This window comes from Drosophila novamexicana, unplaced genomic scaffold (genome assembly GCF_003285875.2).
Source record: "Drosophila novamexicana strain 15010-1031.04,08,12 unplaced genomic scaffold, DnovRS2.1 tig00000008-arrow-pilon, whole genome shotgun sequence".
Classification (NCBI taxonomy): Eukaryota; Metazoa; Arthropoda; class Insecta; order Diptera; family Drosophilidae; genus Drosophila; species Drosophila novamexicana.
Window position 1 is genome coordinate 4,595,137 of NW_020824765.1, and position 11,480 is coordinate 4,606,616.

An 11,480-nucleotide genomic window follows, 5' to 3' on the forward strand; every position below is an offset into this window, starting at 1 on the left:
AAATACATTCACTTAACGAAGCAGCTTAAATAAAAAGTGTACTTTTCTATCCTACTTAGATAATTACTTTATTATGCAGCCAGGAACGTTCATGAACGAATTATAAATAGTGTTCTTTAAGCAATACACAATTATCTACATATATCGAGCACTGTCAACACTTCAGCTGCCAGGCTGTGCAATTTATCGAGCACATATCGGTTTGCCGCCACAATCTATCGACCATCTATCCAACAAATATTTTTTTATTCAACGTGATATTGAACCTAAAAAATACAATTTAAGTGGAACAAATTTAAAGGCACAACGCATGAGAGTGCATTTAACAGGCTGCAAAACATTCCGGGCCAATAAACAAGCAAACTTTATTAAAATACGGCCCATTGCAGTAACAGTAGCAGTAGCAATAACAACAACATTTGCAACCGATTGATTGTGATTGTGACTGGTGTCTGGTATAACCACAAAAATTTTCTCTGCATTTCGAGCCCCAATTTCGCTGGGAGAACGAGCACTTCGAAAAACCGAAGAGCGGCGGGACGGTACAACAAAGTCACAATCAGTGCTTGGTGGCTTCGTCATCGTCGTTTTATTTGTTCGAATGTTAATTTTTGTAATTACATCGAATTTTAACACTGAACATCAAAGTTGAAGTAACACCAACTATAATATAACATTGCGACAATTGTATGCGAGATTAAGCTCCAAGTAAAATAAACTTGGCTGAATAAGCATTAGCTGCTGTTGATATTGCAACAACAACAAGAATTGTACAAAAGTGTGTGGGTGACGGAACTGCATTAAAATGTCTGCGGAACGCGAAATACCCGCTGAGGACAGTATCAAAGTCGTCTGTCGTTTTCGGCCGCTGAATGACAGCGAAGAAAGGGCCGGCTCAAAGTTTGTTGTCAAGTTTCCAAATAATGCGGAGGAGAATTGCATATCCATAGCGGTAATTAAACAAAATATATCCAATCAGATTAAACGATACATACACACATACATAAGTACACAATACACACATATTTCTGCGTGCCGTTGCGGTTCTGTGGCGGTGACGTCATGCCGAACATTGTCTAACATTAGCGCAGTACATTAGCCTTTCCTTACCGCCACAATTACACAAACACATACACGCATACATGTAGTACAACTGAGTGAAAGAGAGTAGCAATTATATACATACATCTACGTACGTATGTGTGTATTATAACTAATTAGCGATCAAATTTTTGCGCGTGTCTTGTGCAATTTTGGATTTTGTTGCCAAATAACTGTAAAATTGTTACTACACTTGCGACATTGGGGCAAAAACAGAAGTCGTTCAATTGATTTTTCGCGCATAGTGGCAACCTGGCCTATGTGTCTGTGTGTGTGTAACCAGAGCCACCCACTCGTGTTTGCCGGGCATGTTTTTCTTTTATATTTGCATTGCTATTTGACTTGATATGGCAATATATGCACAATCTACCTGTCTACCAATACGCCCAACTTCAGCTCCACCTCTACCAACATAGACCTAGGTATGTACTCTATGTGTGTGTGTGTGTGTGTGTGTGCGCGTGTATGTTCAGTAAGCTTTGGCCCCAAAACAAAACATCGCCCTCAAACGTTGCTGCTTGCCACCAGCTGCTGCCCGTTAAATGAGTCATGCACGCAAGCCCGCAAAAAAACTGTAAATAATAATGTAGCAAGAACAACATGAATATGCATGTTTTCTTTAAAGACATTTGGATTTTACTGAATATTATTAATGGCCCAAAAGTTCAGCTGTCTACCATTGTGTCCGCCATGATAAAGTTAGTTGCACACATTATACATATATCTAAATGTTAATAAATATATATGTACATATATGTATATGTATGTGTGTGTATACCCTTGCTTAGCGAAGCGGCATAAGCAGCTTGTCAAATATTCTCACCACAGTTATACCCTTTTATTGTAACTACAATTGTTAGTCAATGACCGATAAAGTTTGTTACGTGTGCTGTTAATAATGTCAACTCTTCAAATGCCTACAACAATGTTTCGCTTTATACACATTTAACATTTTATAGCTTTTGTTTATTACTCTGCATTTCCCGGTACATATTTGTTTAGACATTGACTAAGTAGAATCGGGTTACAAGCGAAAGTTGGGTGGATTTAAAATGGAATTGCAGTTCTTAATTAACAGCTGTGAATAACTGGCTAAAAGTCAGCATGGAATGCTGGAAATATAAAGCAATCTAAATATAGATAGACAACTACAGAAGTTTTACATTCAAATAATTATCTTAATATTCTGATAACCATTAGATCTATGTCACTGCTGTTCTCTCTCTAAGCTCTTTGGCGGGAGCCTCATTTGATCACGGTTTACAGGGTATTTTTCGGTCGACTACTTCAGGGGCAATCCTTACCTATTATTCATATCTGCCCGTACTGTTGCTCTCTTTTAGCTCTTTCTTATACTACTGCTCGTTATTCATTAATTTCGAGTTCCACTCATTTGCTGTGCTTCTGCCTCTTGATGCCTCTGCTCATCTTATAATTACGAGCCGTTTCGCGGTGATGCGTTGAAAATTATTTGAAAGCTGTTTTGTGGATAGAAAGGGGATTGGGGTTGCTGACATAGACACATGTTGTGGCCGGCATGAAGACACAAGACAGCAGACACAAGACACGAAAAATATTTTCACTTTACTACAAAATTAGTGGTTGTTTTTTTTTTAGGGCAAGGTATATCTGTTCGACAAAGTCTTTAAGCCGAATGCGTCGCAGGAGAAGGTGTACAATGAGGCGGCCAAATCGATTGTCACGGACGTGCTGGCTGGTTACAATGGAACGATATTCGCCTATGGTCAGACATCCTCCGGCAAGACGCATACAATGGAGGGCGTCATTGGCGATTCGGTGAAGCAGGGTATAATTCCGCGCATTGTGAACGACATTTTCAATCACATTTACGCGATGGAAGAGAATCTGGAGTTTCACATTAAGGTTTCGTACTATGAAATCTATATGGACAAGATCAGAGATTTGCTCGATGTATCCAAGGTGAATTTGAGCGTGCACGAAGACAAGAATCGTGTACCCTTTGTCAAGGGTGCCACGGAGCGTTTTGTCTCCTCGCCCGAGGACGTCTTTGAGGTGATCGAGGAGGGCAAATCCAATCGTCACATTGCCGTGACAAGTAAGTAGAGATAATATAATAATCTAAAGCAAAAGGTAAATCTAATTAATTTAATCTCTTATAGACATGAATGAACATTCATCGCGTTCCCACTCGGTGTTCCTTATTAATGTAAAGCAGGAGAATCTGGAGAATCAAAAAAAGCTTTCCGGCAAGCTGTATCTGGTGGATTTGGCTGGTTCCGAAAAGGTATCGAAAACAGGTGCTGAGGGCACAGTCCTGGATGAGGCGAAGAACATTAACAAGTCGCTATCGGCGCTGGGCAATGTCATTTCGGCGCTGGCGGATGGCAACAAAACGCACATACCGTATCGTGACTCGAAGCTGACGCGTATCCTGCAAGAGTCGCTCGGCGGCAACGCACGCACAACGATTGTCATCTGCTGTTCGCCGGCCAGCTTTAACGAGTCGGAGACGAAATCTACGCTTGACTTTGGTCGGCGTGCCAAGACAGTGAAGAATGTCGTGTGTGTCAACGAAGAGCTTACCGCCGAGGAGTGGAAGCGTCGCTACGAAAAGGAGAAGGAGAAGAATGCACGGCTCAAGGGCAAGGTGGAGAAGCTGGAGTTGGAGCTGGCACGTTGGCGTGCCGGTGAAACGGTCAAAGCGGAGGAGCAAATCAACATGGAGGATCTCATGGAGGCCAGCACGCCCAATCTCGAAGTAGAGGCGGCTGCGCAAGCTGCTGGTGCCGCAGCAGCGGCGGCAGCTCAACGCACTGCCATTGCCAACATGTCCGCCTCGGTGGCAGCTGATGAGCGGGCGCGATTGGCCACGGAATGCGAGCGCCTCTATCAGCAGCTGGATGATAAGGATGAGGAAATCAATCAGCAGAGCCAGTATGCGGAGCAGCTGAAGGAGCAGGTTATGGAGCAGGAGGAACTTATTGCGAATGCGCGACGTGAATACGAGGCGCTGCAATCGGAAATGGCGCGCATACAGCAGGAGAACGAATCGGCCAAGGAGGAGGTTAAGGAGGTGCTGCAGGCTCTCGAGGAGTTGGCCGTCAACTACGACCAGAAGTCGCAGGAGATCGACAACAAGAACAAGGACATCGATGCCCTCAACGAAGAACTGCAGCAGAACAAAACTCAATTCAATTCCACCTCGACGGAGCTGCAGCAGCTGAAGGACATGTCATCGCACCAAAAGAAACGAATCACTGAAATGCTAACCAATCTGCTGCGCGATCTGGGCGAGGTTGGCCAGGCCATAGCGCCCGGCGATTCCGCAATCGATCTCAAGATGAGTGCCCTGGCGGGCACCGACGCCGCCAAAGTGGAGGAGGACTTTACTATGGCACGTCTGTATATCAGCAAAATGAAAACGGAGGCAAAGAACATTGCGCAGCGCTGCGCTAACATGGAAACGCAGCAGGTGGACTCCAACAAAAAGATATCCGAGTACGAAAAGGACCTGGGCGAGTATCGTCTGCTCATCTCGCAGCACGAGGCGCGCATGAAGTCGCTGCAGGAGTCGATGCGCGAGGCCGAGAACAAGAAGCGTAATTTGGAGGAGCAGATCGATTCGCTGCGCGAAGAGTGCGCCAAACTGAAGGCCGCCGAGCATGTGTCCGCTGTGAATGCCGAGGAGAAGCAGCGTGCTGAGGAGTTGCGTTCCATGTTCGACTCCCAGATGGATGAGCTGCGCGAGGCGCACACTAAACAGGTGTCGGAGCTACGCGACGAGATTACCGCCAAGCAGCACGAAATGAATGAGATGAAGGATGTGCATCAGAAGCTGTTGCTGGCGCATCAACAGATGACCGTCGACTACGAGAAGCTTAAGCAGGACGAGGCAGACAAATCAAACAAATTGCAGGACATTATATTAACCAACGAGCGTCGCGAACAGGCGCGAAAGGACCTCAAGGGTCTGGAGGACACAGTCGCCAAGGAGCTGCAAACGTTGCACAATCTGCGCAAACTCTTCGTACAGGATCTGCAGGTAGGAATTCATCCCGTATATCATATTTATTGATGCACTCTAACTTATTTTTGTATCATCTGCCGCACGTAGCAACGCATTCGCAAGAATGTGGTGAACGAGGAGAGCGAAGAAGATGGCGGCTCGCTGGCGCAAAAGCAGAAGATCTCCTTCCTGGAGAACAATCTAGACCAGCTGACCAAGGTGCACAAGCAGTTGGTGCGCGACAACGCCGACCTGCGATGTGAGCTGCCCAAACTGGAGAAGCGTTTGCGCACAACAATGGAGCGCGTCAAGGCGCTGGAAACGGCGCTCAAAGAAGCCAAGGAGGGCGCGATGCGGGATCGCAAACGTTATCAGTACGAGGTTGATCGCATTAAGGAGGCGGTGCGACAAAAGCATCTGGGCCGACGAGGACCCCAGGCACAAATTGCCAAGCCCATACGGGCTGGCCAGGGTGCTATTGCAATTCGCGGCGGCGGCGGCAGTGGCGGTGCCGCCGGCGGTGCCACAATGGCTCAGGTCAGCGCTGTTAACTCCTAAATCGCCGCCCAGTTCAGTACAGTTTCAGTTTAGCTCCGCTTTAACCTATTTAACCATAAAATAATTGCCTTCGCTTAAAGAATGTCGTTTTGCGATCATGTGCAGCGCTTTATATATAAATATAAATAATTAAATAAATGAGAGGAAAGTAAAAAAGAGGAAATTATTAACTAAATTTTACAACAACAAGAAACCCCACAGATATTTAAGGACACATAAATAAGTTTAAGCATATTTATAAACTTTTCAAATATAAACTTAAATAAAAGTCGCAGACAATTTATGCTAGACTTGTTCTTTTTTGTTGTTTGGTTTTGTTTTCTGTTACAGTTGTCCAATAAAGATATTGTTCCCCCGTTGTTAATGATCCCCCTTTTGTTGTATATTGCAGTTGGTTTAGTTTATAAACGCATATTGTAGCCCATGCCATCCACATTATGGCGCTCGCATTCGGCAGGCTCGCACACTTGCCACTCATACCAGACCTTCTCCGGGTCCACGCAGCGCCAAAACTTGATGGAAATTGTTTCGCCCGCCTTGATAGTGCGCGGTTGCTGCAGAGGTTAGATATATCATTTAGTACAGTTAAAACATGCTGTAGCTGCTAAGACCTACCGTTGGAAAGAACATGGGAAACCAGGAGAACATGCCCTGCGTGTGCGTCAGAGGATTAATGCTTAAGATTATATTCTTATACAGCACAGTATCAAAGTAGCCGCCAATGCCGTGTAGCACACAATCCTTCTGAGCTGTAAAGGACAGCTGTTTGTGTCGCGTATTATCAATATCTTTTGCCCGATTGGGGTGCGTAAATTCAAACAGCGCCTTAGGCTGATCAATGTGGTAAATGTTCTTGAGCAGCACCACGTAGCCACAGTTGAACGCAGGCACGGTGGAAGTCAGCTGGCAGACATTATTATGCAGAACAGCTGACATAAGGGGATTTATATACGAAGTCGATTTACAGGGTATGCTAATGCCATTTGGCTTGAGCAGTTTTAAGGCGCCGTCGAGACACTCGGGCGACAGCTCGTTGTCGCCAAAGGAGCCGAGCAACTCGGAGACAAGCACGTCTGCTAATTCAGGAGGCGAGAAGTCACGCATGTCCTTGGAGAATATGTGAACATCTGCAATGGCAAATTAGATGAGTGTATGATATGAGGGCTATTGTGCGCAATCTACACCTTTTTTTGACCAAAGTGTCTTGACCATGTTGGAAAGTGTACGTATGGCACTGGGATTCTTTTCTATGATATAGACGCGTACTTTGCGTTTAGTAATCTCTGCAGCATTAAATACGGCACGCGCCAAAGGACCACGTCCGCCGCCCAAGACCATGATGACCGTCTGCGAAAGGAAAGAATATTCATATAAAGGGTAATATTGGGTTATGTTATTTCCTTGGCTTACCAGCTTTCGCTTGGCCTCCTCATCGCTAACACGATCTAGGAGCACCTGCTGTATGGCCTCCTGGTAAAGCTTATACTTGACAGGATCTGTCTCAAAAATTTCATACGTGTACGTATCCAGATTATCACACAGTGGCTGCAGCGGTATCTCCAACATGTTCTCATAGCTTAAATAAATAAATATAAATTAATATATAAAATATAGAGTATTCAGAAGCATACGTGAAATGCTACTCACTTGTTTAGAGTGTGCGTGTCGCCATGATCGTTGATCAGCTTCTTGACATATTCTGCATACTGGGAAATAGCATTGTCATTGGCATTTGTGGAGACTATAATGTTGGCGCGCACGGAGATGAAGTGGCCCACAATGGCCTGCCACTCCTTGTGCAGAACATAGTAATTGGAGCGGTTCAGCACAAATAAGCTGGATGGAATAATAATGGCCTCGATAGGCTCGCCGAGCCAACGGCGCACGGTCTCACGGCTGGGACGATCCGAGTCGCTGAGCTCGAGCACAACTTTCACCTTGCCGTTGTGCTTAACGGCAAAGCGCAGTTCGTTCCACCAGCTCCAGGGATCAACCTGTTGGGCCTCTTCAATGTCTTTTTCAGTCGCATCCTTGCGGTGCTCAAAGGTGGCCAGTTCGGGATTAGTAATGGGCACATGTATAAACCAGTTGCCTACACAACAAAACATTTAATTTGTGTTCTAATAATTGACAGCGTGCACAAACCTTTCGTCCTCGTCTTGATTATATCGGCCAAATTGTCATTCTTTGGCCCTCTTAGACGTACCATTAAGCTGCCATTATTCTGCAAGTGCTCTGCCCAGGTGATGTCGCGCAGCAGCATAGCTTTCGAATACTCACGTAGCTTGGCATTGGGCGAATCCACATCCACGTCGGACACTGCAAAAATCACTTTGGAGTTCCAATCAACGGCATTTAGCACGGTTGCCGGATAGGTTGGATCCGTTTCAAATGGATCCATGGGCAGCATATTTGCATTAATCGATGTTGCGACCACATTGTAGTTATTCGCATGCGCTTTTTGTATTAATTTAGATATGCTGCTAATGCCCTCCTGATGCAGACAAACGTAGTAATTCATTTTAATCAATCAAAAAGCGTGTGCCGGCTTTCGGTGTGCACACATCGAAAAGAAATGTAAATAAGCGAGATATCGATAACAACGATATGCCGCCGATTGTTGCGCTCTGCAAAAGTGTATACACACTAATAAATATTTACCATAATTGATTGTCGTACCGTGTGTGTGGTCGTTAGATAGCAATGGACATTTTAGCCTCTTTGGCTTTTATTTATTTATAATAGTATGTAATTATTGTTGTACATGGCTAATCGTGATGTTTTCTCCAAGATCTTGCCCAATGTTAAGTTGGCAACGCGCTATGATGCAGAAGGGCGCGAAATCCAGGTGGGTTCCCTTAATTCGTCTATGTAAACAAAAGCTATAAATTGAGTTCGGTTTTGTGCAGGTTGAACGCCGTGAGGACACGGATGCTGCCGCCAAGGAGCTGGACACATTTGATATGCTCGTAGCTGCCGGCTACTATCGAGCACGCATCAAGGGCTTATCTGCATTCGACAAAGTTGTGGGCGGCATGACCTGGTGCATTGAATGCTGCGACTATGATGTGGATGTCGACTTGCTCTTCCATGAGAACCTCACAATTGGCCAAAAGATGTAAAAGCTAATATATCCTAGACGTGAGCATAATGTGAATAACCGAAGTCCGTTTTCAGAGCGCTTGTAGAGAAAATTGTTGCGGTTCTGATAGACATGAAATGTCCCCATAGCCTGGAACCGCATCAGGTGCAGGGCCTGGAGTTTCTCGCCATACATCCCGTTATCCAGTGGCTTGTTAAGACCTCGGTAAGTTCTGAGTCTCTCAAGAGTTTGCCCATCTCAAATCATCAAATAAATGTACATACATGCAGGTTGAAAATCGCGAAGAACGCGGGCAACGCTTGAAGAGATTTGCTATTGGTCAGTTTCACCACGACTATCAGTATAAAAGCGACAAGGATAATCTCACAAAAATACGCTACGCTGCTGTAAACATAAAAGCTATTCAGGTTAGCCAAGTTTTCTTTAACTAACATAAGCAAAAGGTTATAAATTTGTTAAATCCCTTGCAGGAGCTGTACAGTCCCAAAAGACAGTTTGAGCGTCAGGAGGCCAGTGGCGACGATGATGCCTTACGCGTGCGTTTAACGTTATTGGAATACGGCGATGCGGGCCCAGCGGCAAGGCAAAATATGGAGCAGCAGGTGGGATCTAACACAGGGGAAATTGAGGTGAGCTACCGTAGGTCATTTATATGTTAAAGTTATTGTCATCTTACAATTCAACTGCAGCCTGATCTGGAGAGGAAACTGCAACAGCTCACGTTCACAAAGGAGCCCTCACCAGCACCGCTAAAGCGTATCGATTTGGATCCCGTCGCTCGTAGCGCTCTGCAGCAGCATTACGCTGAATTCAAGCTGGAAATGGAGACGGATGCACAGGAGCTGAAGTCGCAAAATCAACAGAAACGCTTGGAGGCAGCCAAGATAGCGCTGGAGCACAAGATAAAACGTTACGGCAAAGAAAACGAGCAACTGGCAGTGTCTTTTGAGACGCAAAAGCAACAAACCGAACAACAAGAGCAAAAGCTACAAACGCTCAAAGCAGAGCTGGACTCGTACAAGCAAACAGAGGCGAATGCCGACCCTGCGTAAGTGTTTGGTTGACTGTGGTGCTATCAAAGTATAATTATATGGCTTTCAGTTTATTGGAAAAGGTGCGCGGACTTCTGCAGCAACACGACGAGATGAAGAAGAGCGAGGCGGAATTCAAGGAAAGTTGCCGCACAGATCTGGCCAATTTGCAGCAGCAAATCGAGTAAGATTGTTTCAGCTCTATTTGACATGATTAATTTAACAATATTTAATTGAAGCGAACTGGAGACGTTTAATGCACAAGATGCGGAGGCACAGGCCGCAGCCATAGCAAGCGAGCAGCAGCGTTTGCAGGAGCTGCGTTTGCATCTTGCAAAGCGCAATCGCGGCATTGTAGCCATTGAGCGCAAACTGGACGCAATACCCGATCGCACAGAGCTGGCCCAGTACCAGCGACGCTTCCACGAGCTGTACAACGAGATGAGTGCCAAACATCTAGAAACTAAGCAATATTATACACTCTACAATACACTTAACGACAAGAAACGCTACCTGGAGAAGGAGCTGTCGCTGCTCAACTCCATTTGCGAGGCCTACAACGAGGGCATGCTCAGTCCACACGGACGTGAGGATTTCATAAAGCAATTCGAGACCATTGTGGACGGTGTGAAGAGTGCCCAGGACAAGGTGCGCCACAAATACAACGAGGAGCGCATGCGCCGGGATGAGCTGAACGAAGAGCTGCTCAGTCTTCTCGAGTTACAGCGACAGTATGCGGCCGCTGTCAAACAGCTCACCCGGGAGTGCCAACGTTGCGATCAGCTCCAACAGCATCTCAAGTCAATTAAAAAGTAACCGAACAAAACGCATACGCTATTCCAATAATAATATTGTACATTTAAATTATGTTTAACCAACGGCTAAATATTACTCATTAAGTTGCGGCAATTTTTATTTGGAGCATTGAAGTTATATGATATACAATATTCTCAATTATCCACTGCCACGGTCTAAAATCTATGCACGAATTATTCTTGAAAACTGTTTCCATACTCCAATATTTTCCAAAAGAGCTATTAGCCGATTTTAAGTGTGTTTTGTAAAAGTTTAAATAATTATAGTGTGCTATTGCTACGAGTGCATTTAAGTTAAGTCAAAATAATTTGGAAAATAGAAACAGAATTTAAAAAACTTACCCATTTTTCAACCTAATAATGTGAGTGTAAATATATAGCACTAGCTGCTATTACGCGGCTTTGCCCGATTGTTATTTATTGCTTCTAATTGTAGATATCAATATTTCGCGCAGTGCTCGCCTGTGAAGCTAAAAAAATGCAAGTTTCGTTCAGTAACCTGAATTTGCCATCAATGAGGGTTAAATATGGAACTAATTTTGACTTATTTTAATATTTTTGAATATTTTATAATTTTGTTTATTCAAATCTTAAATAACGGCTGAGGTTGCAAAGATAAATATGATGGTATATTTAAAATTTCTATATAATATGTATGTCGTTGTTTCCTTCGAGCAACTCTCGCAACTGATTAAAATATGTGAACTCAATTGGCGTGCAGTAATTGATGTTTGCTGCGGCTTGAGCTGATTGGGACAGGAATTATGTGGATAAGCTGTTGGTTGTGCCATGACAAATGTGGTGCCAAGTATATGCTATGCACATAATGCTGTCGATATGAAGTACGCCCCAGTGCCGCGCATTTGTCAAGCTTAAGTTTAACC

At 44.6% G+C, this 11,480-nt stretch overlaps 3 protein-coding genes across 4 annotated transcripts; 2 read left to right on the forward strand and 1 right to left on the reverse strand.

Annotated features, from left to right (window-relative positions):
- Positions 1 to 225: 225 nt before the first annotated feature.
- LOC115765370 (kinesin heavy chain) lies at positions 226 to 6,024 on the forward strand. Its single transcript, XM_030708897.1, has 4 exons — positions 226 to 952; positions 2,719 to 3,178; positions 3,243 to 5,125; positions 5,198 to 6,024. Exons 1-4 carry the CDS (start codon positions 806 to 808, stop codon positions 5,645 to 5,647), a joined length of 2,940 nt encoding a protein of 979 aa, XP_030564757.1. The 5' UTR covers positions 226 to 805; the 3' UTR covers positions 5,648 to 6,024.
- A 9-nt stretch (positions 6,025 to 6,033) lies between these two features.
- LOC115765381 (protein arginine N-methyltransferase 5) lies at positions 6,034 to 8,196 on the reverse strand. Of its 2 annotated transcripts, XM_030708917.1 has the most exons (7): positions 7,928 to 7,983; positions 7,793 to 7,871; positions 7,295 to 7,739; positions 7,058 to 7,223; positions 6,832 to 6,994; positions 6,263 to 6,774; positions 6,034 to 6,201 (listed from the first exon to the last, which is right to left on the reverse strand). In XM_030708917.1, exons 1-7 carry the CDS (start codon positions 7,952 to 7,954, stop codon positions 6,049 to 6,051), a joined length of 1,545 nt encoding a protein of 514 aa, XP_030564777.1. In that variant the 5' UTR covers positions 7,955 to 7,983; the 3' UTR covers positions 6,034 to 6,048. The 2 variants fall into 2 exon arrangements, with proteins under 2 accessions (XP_030564777.1, XP_030564768.1); XM_030708908.1 differs by having other exon boundaries at positions 7,793 to 8,196.
- Positions 8,197 to 8,340: 144 nt separating this feature from the next.
- On the forward strand, positions 8,341 to 10,648 carry LOC115765395 (coiled-coil domain-containing protein 93). Its single transcript, XM_030708929.1, has 8 exons — positions 8,341 to 8,495; positions 8,557 to 8,765; positions 8,825 to 8,954; positions 9,020 to 9,157; positions 9,221 to 9,379; positions 9,440 to 9,798; positions 9,852 to 9,965; positions 10,021 to 10,648. Exons 1-8 carry the CDS (start codon positions 8,412 to 8,414, stop codon positions 10,595 to 10,597), a joined length of 1,770 nt encoding a protein of 589 aa, XP_030564789.1. The 5' UTR covers positions 8,341 to 8,411; the 3' UTR covers positions 10,598 to 10,648.
- The last annotated feature ends 832 nt before the right edge of the window (positions 10,649 to 11,480 follow it).